This window comes from Mesoplodon mirus, assembly GCF_964341445.2.
Source record: "Mesoplodon mirus genome assembly, chromosome: 1".
NCBI classification, from domain to species: domain Eukaryota; kingdom Metazoa; phylum Chordata; class Mammalia; order Artiodactyla; family Ziphiidae; genus Mesoplodon; species Mesoplodon mirus.
The window spans coordinates 206,646,629-206,663,559 of record NC_138976.1 but is presented as its reverse complement, the minus strand read 5'-3'; the positions used below and the strand labels follow the sequence as shown (position 1 = coordinate 206,663,559).

Sequence of the window (16,931 nt, the reverse complement as noted above, 5' to 3'; positions counted from 1 at the left end):
TAATTCAAAAAGAGACATGTACCAAAATGTTCATTGCAGCTCAATTCACAATAGCCCGGAGCTGGAAACAACCTAAGTGTCCATCATCGGATGAATGGATAAAGAAGATGTGGCACATATATACAATGGAATATTACTCAGCCATAAAAAGAAACGAAACTGAGCTATTTGTAATGAGGTGGATAGACCTAGAGTCTGTCATACAGAGTGAAGTAAGTCAGAAAGAGAAAGACAAATACCGTATGCTAACACATATATATGGAATTAAAAAAAAATGTCATGAAGAACCTAGGGGTAAAACGGGAATAAAGACACAGACCTACTTGAGAATGGACTTGAGGATATGGGGAGGGGGAAGGGTAAGCTGTGACAAAGCGAAAGAGAGGCATGGACATATATACACTACCAAACGTGGGGTAGATAGATGGTGGGAAGCGGCCGCATGGCACAGGGAGATCAGCTCGGTGCTTTGTGACCGCCTGGAGGGGTGGGATGGGGAGGGTGGGAGGGAGGGAGATGCATGAGGGAAGGGATGTGGGAACAGATGTATGTGTATGACTGATTCACTTTGTTATAAAGCAGAAACTAATAAAAAAAATTGTGTAAAAAAAAATGTAAATGGACTAAATGCTCCCACCAAAAGACACAGAGTGGCTGAATGGATTCAAAAACAAGACCCATATATGTGCTGTCTACAAGAGACCCACTTCAGACCTAGAGACACATACAGATTGAAAGTAAGGGGATGGAAAAAGATATTCCATGCAAATGGAAATCAAAAGAAAGCTGGAGTAGCGATTCTTATATCAGACAAAATAGACTTTAAAATAAAGACTATTAGAAGAGACAAAGAAGGACGCTACATAACGATAAAGGGATCAATCCAAGAAGAAGATATAACAATTGTAAATATTTATGCATCCAACATAGGAGCACCTCAATACATAAGGCAAATACTAACAGCTATAAAAGGGGAAATCGACAGTAACACAATCATAGTAGGAGACTATAACACCCCACTTTCACCAATGGACAGATCATCCTAAATGAAAATAAATAAGGAAACACAAGCTTTAAATGATACATTAAACAAGATGGACTTAGTTGATATTTATAGGACATTCCATCCCAAAACAACAGAATACACATTTTTCTCAAGTGCTCATGGAACATTCTCCAGGATAGATCATATCTTGGGTCACAAATCAAGCCTTGGTAAATTTAAGAAAATTGAAATTGTATCAAGTATCTTTTCCGACCACAATGCTATGAGACTAGACATCAATTACAGGAAAAGATCTGTAAAAAATACAAACACATGGAGGCTAAACAATACACTACTCAATAACGAAGTGATCACTGAAGAAATCAAAGAGGAAATTAAAAAATACCTAGAAACAAATGACAATGGAGACACAACGGCCCAAAACCTATGGGACGCAGCAAAAGCAGTTCTAAGGGGGAAGTTTATAGTAATACAATCCCACCTTAAGAAACAGGAAATATCTGGAGTAAACAACCTGACCCTGCACCTAAAGCAATTAGAGAAAGAAGAACAAAAAAACCCCAAGGTTAGCAGAAGGAAAGAAATCATAAAGATCAGATCAGAAAAAAATGAAAAAGAAATGAAGGAAACGATAGCAAAGATCAACCAAACTAAAAGCTGGTTCTTTGAGAAGATAAACAAAATTGACAAACCATTAGCCAGACTCATCAAGAAAAGAAGGGAGAAGACTCAAATCAATAGAATTAGAAATGAAAAAGAAGTAACAACTGACACTGCAGAAATACAAAAGATCATGAGAGATTACTACAAGCAACTCTATGCCAATAAAATGGACAACCTGGAAGAAATGGACAAATTCTTAGAAATGCACAACCTGCCAAGACTGACTCAGGAAGAAATAGAAAATATGAATAGAACAATCACAAGCACTGAAATTGAAACTGTGATTAAAAATCTTCCAACAAACAAAAGCCCAGGACCAGATGGCTTCACAGGCGAATTCTATCAAATATTTAGAGAAGAGCTAACACCCATCCTTCTCAAACTCTTCCAAACAATTTCAGAGGAATGAACACTCCCAAACTCATTCTACAAGGCCACCATCACCTTGATACCAAAACCAGGCAAGGATGTCACAAAGAAAGAAAAGTACAGGCCAATATCACTGATGAACATAGATGCAAAAATCCTCAACAAAATACTAGCAAACAGAATCCAACAGCACATTAAAAGGATCATACACCATGATCAAGTGGGGTTTATTCCAGGAATGCAAGGATTCTTCAATATACGCAAATCAATCAATGTGATACACCATATTAACAAGTTGAAGGAGAAAAACCATATGATCATCTCAATAGATGCAGAGAAAGCTTTCGACAAAATTCAACACCCATTTATGATAAAAACCGTGCAGAAAGTAGGCATAGAGGGAACTTTCCTCAACATAATAAAGGCCATATATGACAAACCCACAGCCAACATTGTCCTCAATGGTGAAAAACTGAAACCATTTCCACTAAGATCAGGAACAAGACAAGGCTGCCCACTCTCACCACTCTTATTCAACCTAGTTTTGGAAGTTCTAGCCACAGCAATCAGAGAAGAAAAGGAAATAAAAGGAATCCAAATTGGAAAAGAAGAAGTAAAGCTGTCACTGTTTGCAGATGACATGACCTATACATAGAGAATCCTAAAGATGCTACCAGAAAACTACTAGAGCTAATCAATGAATTTGGTAAAGTAGCAGGATACAAAATTAATGCACAGAAATCTCTGGCATTCCTGTACACTAATGATGAAACATCTGAAAATGAAATCAAGAAAACACTCCCATTTACCATTGCAACAAAAAGAATAAAATATCTAGGAATAAACCTACCTAAGGAGACAAAAGACCTGTATGCAGAAAATTATAAGACACTGATGAAAGAAATTAAAGATGATACAAATAGATGGAGAGATATACCATGCTCCTGGATTGGAAGAATCAATATTGTGAAAATGACTCTACTACCCAAAGCAATCTACAGATTCAATGCAATCCCTATCAAACTACCACTGGCATTTTTCAGAGAATTAGAACAAAAAATTTCAAAATTTGTTTGGAAAAACAAAAGACCCCAAATAGCCAAAGCAATCTTGAGAACGAAAAATGGAGCTGGAGGAATCAGGCTCCCTGACTTCAGACTAGACTACAAAGCTACAGTAATCAAGACAGTGTGGTACTGGCATAAAAACAGAAAGATAGATCAATGCAACAGGATAGAAAGCCCAGAGATAAACCCACGCACATATGGTCAACTTATCTTTGATAAAGGAGGCAGGAATGTACAGTGGAGAAAGGACAGCCTCTTCAGTAAGTGGTGCTGGGAAAACTGGACAGGGACATGTAAAAGTATGAGATTAGATCATTCCCTAACACCATACACAAAAATAAGCTCAAAATGGATTAAAGACTTAAATGTAAGGCCAGAAACTATCAAACTCTTAGAGGAAAACATACGCAGAACACTCTATGACATAAATCACAGCAAGATCCTTTTGGACCCACCTTCTAGAGAAATGGAAATAAAAACACAGATAAACAAATGGGACCTAATGAAACTTCAAAGCTTTTGCACAGCCAAGGAAACCATAAAGAAGACCAAAAGACAACCCTCAGAATGGGAGAAAATATTTGCAAATGAAGCAACTGACAAAGGATTAATCTCCAAAATTTATAAGCAGCTCATGCAGCTCAATAGCAAAAAAACAAACAATCCAATCCAAAAATGGGCAGAAGACTTAAATAGGCATTTCTCCAAAGAAGATATACAGACTGCCAACAAACACATGAAAGAATGCTCAACATCATTAATCATTAGAGAAATGCAAATCAAAACTACAATGAGATATCATCTCACACCAGTCAGAATGGCCATCATCAAGAAATCTAGAAACAATAAATGCTGGAGAGGGTGTGGAGAAAAGGGAACAGTCTTGCACTGCTGGTGGGAATGTGAATTGGTACAGCCACTATGGAGAACAGTATGGAGGTTCCTTAAAAAACTACAAATAGAACTACCATATGACCCAGCAATCCCACTACTAGGCATATACCCTGAGAAAACCATAATTCAAAAAGAGATATGTACCAAAATGTTCATTGCAGCTCTATTCACAATAGCCTGGAGATGGAAACAACCTAAGTGTCCATCATCGGATGAATGGATAAAGAAGATGTGGCACATATATACAATGGAATATTACTCAGCCATAAAAAGAAACGAAACTGAGCTATTTGTAATGAGGTGGATAGACCTAGAGTCTGTCATACAGAGTGAAGTAAGTCAGAAAGAGAAAGACAAATACCGTATGCTAACACATATATATGGAATTAAAAAAAAATGTCATGAAGAACCTAGGGGTAAAACGGGAATAAAGACACAGACCTACTTGAGAATGGACTTGAGGATATGGGGAGGGGGAAGGGTAAGCTGTGACAAAGCGAAAGAGAGGCATGGACATATATACACTACAAAACGTGAGGTAGATAGATAGTGGGAAGCAGCCGCAGAGCATGGGGAGATCAGCTCGGTGCTTTGGGACTGCCTGGAGGGGTGGGATGGGGAGGGTGGGAGGGAGGGAGATGCATGAGGGAAGGGATGTGGGAACGGATGTATATGTATGACTGATTCACTTTGTTATAAAGCAGAAACTGATAAAAAAAATTAAAAAAAAAAGGAAAAGAAAAATTGTGTTGACTGTGCATTGCTTAGAAGATCTAGTTCAACTCTTCAGCCTGATACACAATACCACTTGTTACCTCTTTGGCCTCATCTCTTCATTTCTTGCTAATGTACTTACATCTCTTCCTCTTCTACCCCAGAGCATGATGATTCATACTTACTGTTTACTGAGCCCTAAATTTTCAGTGCATCTTTACTGTTGCATGCAGTGTTTATTTTGCTTAGAATAAAATTAATGACTTCATTTCATTGGCTAATTGCTACTAGTCCTGTAAGATACAACTCAGATATAACCCAACTTTAAGGAGGTTTGAATTATTAGTGTAGATTTCTCCTCCTAGATCATTCCATTTTATCCTGTATCTGAATCTGTGTCAGGGCATCCCTGACCTAGAGTGTTACTGTATGTTTATTCATCTGCCTTCTTTAAAATGTAATACATTTCTTCATGATAAGTGCTGTACTTCGTAACTATAACCCTAGCACCCAGCATTGGGCATGGCACATTCTTGGTCAGTGTTGAATGCCTGAAATAGTGATTTAGAAAAGGGTTGGCAGATATTATAACTTAATAGGCAAGAAACCCTATACAAATATGTTAAGTAAGTGAGAGAGATCTAGGTTGAAATACATCAAATCCTGGATGGTAGGTAACAGTATTAAAATAGGTTTTCTTTGGAGAATAAAGGGTGAAAAATAAGTCTGGGATGCTCACAGTGGCCAAAAATTCTGAAGCAGTGTGTGTGTGTGTGTGAGTGTGTGTGTGTGTGTATGCCAGTAACTGTTCTAGTTTTTAGAAATATAGTAGTAATTTTAAAAAAAAGAAACATCTTTTGGAGCTTCTATTTTGGGATAGGAATGGGGAAGAAAACAAGCACAAGATAAATAAAAAATGTTTTAGATAGTCACAAGTGCTACTAAAGAAAAAAAAATACACTTCCAGAATAGAAGATGACAAGGCCAGGGGTGGTAGATAACTGTGTTGTGAATAGTGATGTGAGAATGGAGAACCCAGAGCCCAGAGTTGGCTTATAATTAGTGTCTGTCCTCTACGAATGGTGGATGAGAGAAAAAGGATTTTCCCCAACATGCTTTTCCAAATCTCCACATTTTTGCAGTGATGTTAAAGATGCTGGCTTGATGCTTAAAAATGGAGAGTTTTGAATATCACACAAAGGAGAGCCTCTTATTTCATGGTGAAAAAGCCTGAGTTAGGATGGTAAAGAATTTTCAAATCTTAAATGAAGTCACAGAAAAGAAATGCAGTTCAGATTTCCAGTCGAAATTCTCATACCAGGAACTTCTCATTGAAGGGAGTATACATTCACCTCTCAAATAATGAAAAGACATGAAATGTTTGGTTAATTGTAGTAAAGAAGATACTGAAGATCTCAAAGTATTGTATATGGATAACAAGTAATATTACTTCACAGAAACGTCACATTTCTTTGTGAACTTTCCAGTACATGCAGTGTTTTGATGTTCATGTTGTTCGATGCTCAGGCTTGTTTGCATTTACAAAAGAATCTTTCTACTTAATTCTTCATGGAATATTGAGAGCACAACTTATTTTCATGGTTAGCCAAAAAAGATAGACTTTATATTGCTATCAAAAACTTATCCACAGGCTATAACTACTTTCAAAAAGAATTTGTTATTCAGATAAGGGTTTTTTTTTGGAATTAGGCCAAAATAAACAAATGTTTTAAAAACTACCAAGAAAATACAGAGAAAATTCTTACGATGGAAATATTTATGCTCACAACCACGGTGATGCTGTGTATTTAAACTGATATACTGTAATGTAAAAAACGTATCAGGTTGAGCTCAGAAGATTCAGGTACAAATCTTCTCCATTTCTGATTTGTCAGGGCAGACAGAGAGGAATATGATTTGGAAGAGCAATATAATACTCAGCAATCGCTTTGAGAGCAAAATAAGTGGCTCTATAGTTTCAAAGTCATAGTGTTAAATTGGGTTTATGATATAAGCAGCATATACTGGTATAATGAGATAGGGTGATGTGAAGTAAAGTTAGAGCGATACGATATTGGTGGTTGTTCAAACAGGAAGGATACTGTCTTCTAGCAGCTTCAGTAGCAGGAATTAGGGATTCCATTTTTGGGAAAAATGGTAGAATATAATGTTATAGTGGGCCTAGAACCAAGACATTAAGCCATTTACTTGTCTAGGACTCATTATAATCATTTTCTAGGTACAGGATGGATCCTAGATGAGAAGTTGTATTAGTTGTCTGTTGCTGCATAAGAAATTAGTACAAATGTAATGGCTTAAAACAGCATCCCTTTATTAGCTCACAGTTCTACAGGTTGGGATACTGGCATGGAGTGACTAGGTTCTGTGTTCAAGGTCTTAAAGGTCTGAAATCAGCATTTTTAAACCCTTGTCAGATAATTCTAACATCTAATTCATCTCTGTTGGCATCATCTGTCACATCTTATTCAAGCTGTCATGTATCTGGTTCTTGGTATAAGTAGTGATATTTTATTGTCTTTTGGACATTTTGGCTATTATGTTAGGATACTTTGGTCCCTATTTAAAGTGTTTTGTTTTTTTTAATTTTTAGCAGGCATTCACTCTTTATAGGTTTGGCACACATTTCCTGTACTTTTATGGATGGTGGTTCCATGATCACCTAATTTTCTGACCCTTTGTGGTACTCTTATGGTCTGTTTCTCTTGGGCAGGTGGGGTTACCTCTGGTCCCTTCTCATGCTGCTTATGGGGTCTGAAGTAGCTTCCCCAGGATACGGCACTTGGTGCTTCTGGTGAGGGAAGGGAATCTCTGGAACACGTGATGAAGAGTCCTTCCTGGGCCAGGCACTTGTGACAGGGTCTCCCTGGACTGTACGGAGTGGAGGGTGCTTACCAGGTTGAGAGCTTTCTGTGGAGGGATCTCCGTTGCCGGTACCAGCAAGTTGCCTGATGTTTCTGGGGAGGGGAGAGGAGTCTCAGGCCCATCTGAGGAGAGCATTGTCCAGGTGGGAGCTTTTTGTGGTAGGAGCACTTTTGCTGGGACCCTTAGCCACTGATGTGTCTGGGTGGTGAAGGGGGATCTCAGGCCCAGTGGGGAAGGAAAGCACTTTCCCTGGTCACTTAGTGTCATCAGGGCTTCCAATTGTTCGTCCTTGCAGGTTCTGCAAGGCTCGCCTGGTGTTTGGGGGATTCCCATTTGATGTGATGGAGGAAGAGCCTCTTTGAGCCACTTCCTGTTACTAAGTTGGGAGTTAGGAAATGCTGGGCCTGGATCACATTTTTTTGTTGGTAGAGGGTCATAAGGTGCCCTGCCATGAGGCTGTTCATCCATTCTGAGGGTCCATAGACAATTCACTTTCTCTAGACCTTTCAGAGATCTCCTTTGGTTGTCTCATATTATTTCCAGGATATATAGTTGTGCGTATAAAGGGGGAACAGGGAGAGGGAAGTATAAACCATCTTATCTGGATTAGAAGTCCTCTCTGTGCCTTTTAAGTGCTCACCTGATTAGGTCAGGCTCACTCTGGATAATCTCCCAATCAACTGTGCTATATATCATAATCTAATAATGGGAATGATATTCCATCACATTCACAGGTCTCATACTCAAGGGGAGGGGCTCCTACAAAGATCATTGGGCATCATCTTAGAATTCTGTCGACCACAGAAGGTGCATGTGAATGTACTGAAGCATTAATTAAGCAATTATCATCCTTTGGAAGGTTTTAATCTGTTAGGATAGCATGAAAGCCAAGTACTGTTATAATTATTCTACTCACTTTAAATGAAGTATATCTGATATCAAAAATACTTCCTAAAAATCAGACTATTCAAACAACTTTCAGAAGTTAATGTAAATTTCAGAGGTTTGAGCCAAGCCTTCATTTCTGGCCATGCAGATATCTTCTGTGTGAAAAATATGCTACCTCAAAGATGTTTTCAAAAACTTCACCACCACTCCCCATTTATATTTTGTAGTTATGTGCAAATACTGTGGCTGCCAGCAATTCACAGAGAAAAGAAAGGTCAGTGATGCTTCTGACTTTAACTTTTTAGAGAAGGTGTATACTTAACACTGCCTACATTTGTATAGGCTGCACATTGCACAAAATTTCTGATTATTGCTTTAGGTTATAATACAATGTACTCTCACCTATACCAGGATTGAAAAATTTAAGCAAAATTTTCTGGACTGGCCAATACAACCCCCCAAAAATAGCCTTCAGGCTGAATTAGGAGAAAAATCCTTCACTATGTTTAGGTTGGAAGGAAGCATGACCTAAATTTTGATTTCAAATACTCGGGGTTTTGGGTGATGGTTTTACTGGGGACAGTTAGAATTGACCTATGTAGACATGTTTCCTGAAGCCAAGTTTTACCTTTAAGGCTTTCATATTGCAGCTTGTGAGGCTCCAAGCAGCAATTGGCTACTTTGGGTCATTCACATGAATTCACTCTTAATCATATGATTGAGTCATATATAAACCATAAAACCCTTTATAAGAAATTAGAATCTGTTTTAAAAATTAATTATATGAACTAAACATATATAGAAAGAAATTGAAGCTTGAATATATTGAAGAAGCAAAAATTAAAGACATACCTATAACTGCCCTTTATCCTTAGTTGTTTACAATCACAGCAAATCAAAGTGTGACATGTTTAAGAGAAAGGTAATTAAGTTCTAAGGCTTTGTCATCTTATCACTTTTAAAAATACAAGATCTGAGTAAATGAAAGGAAAATAGAGAGGGTTGTTAAAGAGCTGAGTCATAGAGTGGAATAGAGAACAAGCGGAAGCGGAAGAGGCAAGAAAGCATACACAGGCTGGGTTTGAAGAGAGTTGGGAAAGCTGGTTGTGGTAGATGGTCTCTGATTTGCTTACCGGATCTACTCGCTATCCTTCTTAACCCTGCTTCGTGATTCCAGGAGGCTGATCTTTATCAGCTTCATGGACCAGTCTCTCTGTGTCTTCAGGTTGGGTTTGGTTAATATGAACTACTGATAAGTGATTAGAAGTCAGGAGGAAAGAAGGCAAGGGTATTTATTTCCATGATCTGCCCCCTTCCAAACTTTAGGTTGGCAGTGGATGCCATTTTCTAAGGTTACATCTCTTGTTGGGTGGGCTTCTCCTATAACTCGAAGACATTCTGGGTTGCAGGAACTGCTATCTCTCTATGCCCCTTCAAACCTAGTGGTTATAATACTGGCTTCTCACAGCTGCTAGCCTCAGGCTACTTCATCATCTCTTGGTTTCCCTTCATTCTTTACACACTTTAGTCTCTTCATTAAATGCTATTCCATCACTCTTTTAAAGTGTGCCATCAGTTTTTAGCTAGAACTGACTGATACATTGGTAGTGAGGAATAGGCGAAACGTTAAGGTAGTGTTAGGGAGGTGGGATAAACTGCTGTGGAGAGAGATAGGAAGAGAAGGGTTTCAAAGCTTTTTATGGCATTCTAGGAATGTAACATGACTTCTTTATGTGAATGACTCTAATGTAGTCTTAAATGGCTTCTTAATTATTGATATTTGGTTGGGTTTCTGTTTCTTTGCATGCACAAACAGGATTGAACAGGGCTAAGAGATGTCTGGGATTTACATGACGAGATAATACTACTAGGATCTATCTAGATTCATTATATCATATTAAGACATTTCTCCCATGGAATCAGGAACATCCCAACCCAGTGCACATGCTGTTTTTATTGAAATTCAGTGAACTGCTATGGTGTGAAATTAATTTTTATTGTCAGTCCCCTGCGTCGGCAGGCCGACTCTCAAGCCCTGTGCCACCAGGGAAGCCCTATAACACTTTATATAGCTGAGAATTCATCGATCAGGATTTTCACTCTCATTGGAATCCACTACTTGCCTACGACAAATCGGACACGTAGAGTTCTCAGACAGCCAGCGATCAATGCAGTGAATGTGATATTCATGGGAGCAAGGTAGTATGCGAAGCTTGCTGTTTTCTGTGTAGTCTGTAAGGCAAATGCTACAGGCTTTTAGTGCATCATTTTCACCAAAAGATCTTACAGCCAAGCTGTCAATCTGTGCTTTGGTGAGTCCTGTAGTTTGCAGATTATGGGAGGACCCAGAGTCACTTTCATCAGATATTATTAGGCTAATTTGTATACCCCCTTGGCTGGTCTCTGATGATAAGTTTGTTTCTTCAATGCCTTCAAACATCAGTGATCTAATTCCTGAATTTTCATCACTTGAGCTGGAACCAGAAATAGGACTAGAACTGGAACTAGACGTACAATTGGGGCTTGAATGCCAACTCAGTGTGGAACTTGAATGGGTATCATAGCTAGCATTTGAATCAGAACCAAATGTACCACTACTACTACCATTAGGTGACTCTAGCCATTCCATGTTTTGACTTGGAGGTGAGACACTATGCTCTAAATTACTGTCACTGTCCATAAGGTTATTTGAGTTACTAAATTCTGTCATTGTCTGCCTTAACGTGCTCTGAGTTGGAAGAGATGTTGTATCATTTAAGCTAGTATTTAACATTCTGCAAACGGGATTTCTAATGGTATTGACATAAGCTCTCACACCTGCCTGCTCAGAATGTGAATACATATGCCTCAGTCCTCGTTCACTTTCAGAAGTGACAGTGTTGTTTGGTGTCTCAGATGTTAACTGAGTTCTACTAGCTCTGCTGTCTCTCTGAGAATATGCTCCAGAATGAACTTGTCCTACTTCAAGATTGAAGGGTATGGTTGGATATATTTCCCTCATTCCCCAAGATTCACCACTGCTGGTTGTATCTGGAGAATTTTCTCCATGAACAGCATTCCTTGTTCTAGAAGTTTCAATAAGACCGCTATTTTGCAACTCAAATCCAGTCATTTGCTGTCTCAATATTTCTTGGTGCTCAGTTCTAGAAAATCTCACATTCTCACTTAGCAGCGGCTGCTCAAAATTCTGAGAGGGTATACTATGATTAAGTCTTTGTACAATTTCCCTAAGTGAACGTGGAGGCGACCAACTTTCAATTCTTGCTCTGGTTCTCCGATACTCTGGACTCCTACTTCTTGCTCGTCTCTGACTTGTGGTAGGTGGGAATTCCATTAATGTTTCAGTTGTATCTTGTTCAGGCATAGATGGTCTTGTAAATATTGATTCAGATTGTGGACTTTCCACTTGCCTTTGGCTGTCTTCCATATTTTCTCTTCTGGGAAGTCTTGCAGATGCTACATATTCATTCTCTGGATTTGGACTCCCATTATCAAGGTTAGCATTTATTTCTAAACTGAATATGAACTGATCACTTTTAGGATTAATTTGGCTCTCTTCTCTCCAAGATTGGTTTTCTCTTTGTCCACTTGTCATATTTTCAGTTTGTCCAGAACAGTTAAGCCAGTCTATTATAGAGTCACCACTAGACACGTCATCTGAAGAGTCTCCTCTGTCTGTTAACAAAAAAAATGGGGAGGGTGCATAAAAGAACTACCAAAATTAGAACCATCATAAAATAGCACTCTGAAACTTTGTTTCAAAAACAAAAAATGAGAACTTAAATACTCAGATGTTTTCAACTGATTTCACATTTATAGAGTTAATATTTTATAAACTGCACTGTGTAGATTTATAAGTAAAGGTAGAAAAGTTTCGATTCCATCCAAAAAGAGTGAGCTAATCCTAGATAAACTTAGAGAATTTTTTAAAAAGGGAATCCGGAGGAAGTCTATTTTTCAGTATTTCATCATATACACAGCCCTGTGTACCACTGTCAGAGGAATGTCAAGAGACTTTTTTTTCAGTCCACTGTCAAAACACTAATGCAATTAAACAAGGTAAACACCAGTTAAGGTACAATGCTAGTAGTTTAGTTCAATTTACATTATTGTCTAATTTTCATTAGTCTCCAACATGACTACTTGTAGGCTCTTCACTTATGTGCTTTTGATAATAGATAAGCTGTTTTAAAATATAAGGTTATTGCCCAAACATAAACAAGTTTTATAGGTTTAAAAGTGTTTGCATTTTGAATACTTCTTAATGTTACCAAGATTTTTAATTGACATTAAATTGAAGGTCAGATCAAATGAATAGACTGAACCTAGCATGGTACATATAAGACCATATTCAAGAGCCAAAGTATTATAGTATCTTCTTCATTAGACAGCAAAATCCTCTACTTCACACTGGAAGGGAAGGCACCAGACCTGAGGTCCGAGCAGGGTTTCTCAGCATTAGCACTATTGACATTTTGGTGCTGGACAATTCTTTGTTTTGGGGAGCTATCCTGTGCATTGTGGGATCTTTGGCAGCATCCCTGGCCTCTGCCCACTAGATGCTAGTAACACCCATGCCTCCCCTGTGACAACCAAAAATATCTCTAGCCATTGCCAAATGTCCCCAGGTGTTGAAGAAAGCACAATTGTCCCCAGTGGAGAATATTTCTGTTTGCTTTTTTTACATGTCTATGTAGAAAAAATAATTCAGGATGTAGGAGGGACTTTCAGTTGAGGTAGAAAACCAAGAAAAATACAAATAGGCTACTTTGCACTGTTTCCCAATTAAAACAACCCAGATGTGAATCAGGAAAACAAACAAACATACCTTGACATGCTCACCAAAAATCAAGTAAATGCCAGTTCTTTTTATGAGAAGTTACTTACCAAATTAATGTAAGTCACTTCTGTATAATTTACTATTTACTATTATGAAGTTACTATTTCCTATTATGAAGTTCCTTATTCATCCCATCCTATTCCCTCCAAAAGCAAAATATACCTGTCTTTTCATCTGAGTCTTGTGGTGCGTTTTCTTTAATTAGCTGAAGTCTTCTCAGCAACTCTTCTTCCGTACTTTCACCTGGAATGCCTAGAAGATTGTTGTCTCTCATAAGTTCGTAATCTTCTTCACTCAGATTATTTACGAACCTGGAGAAATCTTCTTCCCGAACCAATCGGTCCGTTTGATTTATGTGTTGGGCCGAAACTCCATCTCTTTCATCGTTGGAATCCGAGTTTTCCATCTTAATAAACAAGTGGAAAATTATCTGAAATTCACGACGTGGTGTTGAAATTCACCAATGGTCGTTTCGTTTTCTTCGCTTTCTACTTCCTGCCAGAGTGTCCGGTTCCGACTCAGTCGGATGACCCTCCGCACAGATTCCTCCCTTCTCCCTTCCCAACTCAGTTCTGTGGCCCCTGGTGACGCAACAGTTGGGAGCCACCTCTAGCCCAGAACTTGCTAGACGTTGCCTAGGCACCCATTATCTTCCCCGCTGTTACCGAGTAGGGACTGGATTCAGGTTAGGTTTCATTTCATTCAAATCCAGCCAATGTTACTGAGGGTTTATAGTGTACCAAGCACCGTGCTTCACCTCGTTTCACCCACAGGAGCCTATTCTCAGGTTTTCAGGCTCTGATATGCTCTATTTATTCGTTACATTCCATATGACTGCCTTCTTCAAAATGCCATGCCAAAGTCAGCCTAGTTCAATGCAGCAATTCTCATTTTCAGGTGCCCAGGGACCTCCGCCTTTTCTCCTCATGAATTTCTCAAATCCTAGACTCTCACTAAGAAAGCCCACAATGTTTGATAATTTACCAGGGCCCTGGCTGAGTCTCTTTAGTGTGTCCTCTCCCTTTTAACTGTTAATGGCTTCATCTTGCATTATATGGTCCTTCAGTCTTGTTTCAAACAAACAAGAAACACCAAAACTTTGGCAGCCTTTTCTGCTCAGCCAGGGAATTCCTTCTCCACAAAAGCATCAGGTTCATTTTTGTCCTCCTTTCTCATAAATATTATAAATAGTACTTAAGCAAAACTAGCCAGAACATCACAGGAACTTTTAGGACAGATACATAATAGTTACTTTGTCTGCCACAGTGAGTACTGACTTTGCTGATTTTGTCACATGTATCACCTGAAAGGCTTGGTGAAAATAAAATAACGCTCATTTGCAATGCTATCTGGAGGAGACCTCTAATTCACTCTCAGTACACAGCTTAGAAGTTGAAGGAGCTGTGTAAATTCACAGTTGTTGTTTTGTTCACGGTCCACAGCAGGCTTTCTTGTTTGTTCTCAAGGAGATGGAAGGATGGTAACTTTACTGGTGTGACAGTGAAGAATCTAAGTCTATGTCCTGCTTTTGACATTTGTTCCATGCCTTGTTTAACTTAAGCTAGAAAAATCAATCTTTCCCCTCTGAATCAAATCTCAGCAAGACTTTGGATGAGAACAGAATCCCCTAGACTACCCTGCCTCCTTTATGGACTTCTGAGTGTATTTGTTATCTTTTACTGAAGTTATTCTTTTCACAGGGGAAATCTGTTGTAAACTTGTTTGCTGTGCCTCAATCAAAACTAGCAGTATTATGAAAATTCAGCGTGATTTGTACTCTTGATGCAGGAAACCCTCACAATCGTTAGTGTTCTTGAGAGTGATTGATTCAGTTTAATTCAATTCAATCAATTCAAGTGTCAAGTATGTTTAGCGTTTGTTAAATGCCAGTCATATTATCGGATATTAAGATACAAAGATGAGTATATTTAAGAATCTGTTGTCATTAGAGTATAACAAACAATTGAGCTACACAGAGGTAAAATTACAGTTTTGAGGAGAAAGTGATTTGAGTGAGAGAGAAAATCGGTTTCACTGCATTTGGGTTTTAAAGGATGAATAGGAGTTTTCTAAGTGAATGAAAGGGGGAAATATTTTCAAAAGTGAGAACAGCAACTGCTAACACTCGTAAAACAACAAGGATAGTAGATTTTAATTACTAAAAAAAGACATTAGTTAAATTGGCAGAGCAAGGCCAAAATATGGAGACCTTTATGACATGTTTAGAAGTTGGACTTTATCATTAGTGCAATGGAAAGATGTTGAAGTCTTTAGACAGTTGATGGTCAAATTTGCAATTTAGAAATAATATTGATAGTAGTGTTGAGGATGAATATGAAGGGCAACAGTTCAGATGGGAGGGTCAGAAATAGATAGAGGGAAGCCTAGGCTAGTGATGATAAGGATCTGAATCAGGGCAAAGGAATATGATTAAAATGAAGGACTTTAACAGATCTCTAGGCAGCAGAACTGATTAAACCTAGTAATATATGGGAAAGAGGGAAAAGTGGGGAGGGGGAATATATGAGGGAAAGGCAGGGGTCAGGATTACTTCTGTATTTCTGTCTTTGCTTAGTGGACAGTGGTACCAATAAGAAGTAACACCTGATTCTGAAGTTGTATGGTTTAGCTTAAGAGGGAGCATGATTGCTTATGATTAGAATAGTATGCAAGTTACCTGAAGATTCAGAAAGTCTTACAGTCATTCCAAATTTAGGTACAGAAGCACATGAACTAATAGCCCCGGATGTTTGGTGTTCCCTGTAGTTGGCTCTCCGTGTCAATGACTCTAGCTTCCTGAACTATTTGTTCCTGGTTATGTCCCAATTCTGGTGCAAGTAACAGGGTATAGCGATCATCATCCCAGAGACCTACTTATTGACCTTGATTATTTAAATAGAAGCCACCAATACAGCTGTGCTTTACACTTAGTTCTCTCATGTCTTGACTTTCCTTCTGAATATTGCAGTGTAGGTTCAGTAGTTTTTCTTCTGGATGGCAATATTGCTGCTTTGGCCTTTGTTCTATCCCTTGTCTTGATATCAGAAGTCTTCTGAAGATGTTTTTTCTTCACTTCTCATTTCAGAGATGGGAGATGCATCAGGAAGTCCTGAGATTGACTAGAGCATCACTCTAAGTTGAGTTGGAGGGGAAGAGGTTGAAGATGGAAAGCTGCTTACTTTCAAACAGAGTCAAGCACTTAAAAATTTGGCCAATCCATTGTTTATGATGTGGTGAAAAAATGGGGTGTGTGTGAGCAGATTTGGCTGTTCTTTTATCCTGGTTGTAATGATGGAGTTTTGTAATCAAGAGTTTTCTTTTACTGACTCTGTCCAAGGAAGCTTCTGAACAGATTCTATGACTCAAAGGGAGACTGAAAATAAGCAAGAGATAGCATTCTCCCTGAATATGGGTAAAAGTAGTTCTGTGGCTTTAGAGCTGTAAGAAATGATCAAGACATATATTCCAGATACCTATTGCAGTATAACAATCCATTCCAAAATGCAGTGGTAGATACAATAGAAACCATGTTGTTATAGTCAGGACTTTGTGAGCTAAGAATAAAGATAAAGAATACTGGGGATGGTTCATTTCTGCTCCATCATGA

At 38.5% G+C, this 16,931-nt stretch overlaps 1 protein-coding gene across 1 annotated transcript in view; it reads right to left on the bottom strand.

The window, feature by feature from the left end:
• Positions 1–13,730, bottom strand: part of LOC309807150 (E3 ubiquitin-protein ligase RLIM-like) — a gene marked incomplete at both ends in the record, with an annotated part of 69,397 nt that extends 55,667 nt beyond the window's left edge. Inside the window, 2 exons of the mRNA XM_082626440.1 lie at positions 11,642–12,159; positions 13,472–13,730. Of these exons, the coding sequence (XP_082482566.1) occupies positions 11,642–12,159; positions 13,472–13,730 (777 nt within the window). The remainder of the gene's footprint in view (positions 1–11,641; positions 12,160–13,471) is intronic.
• Between the last annotated feature and the right edge of the window lie 3,201 nt (positions 13,731–16,931).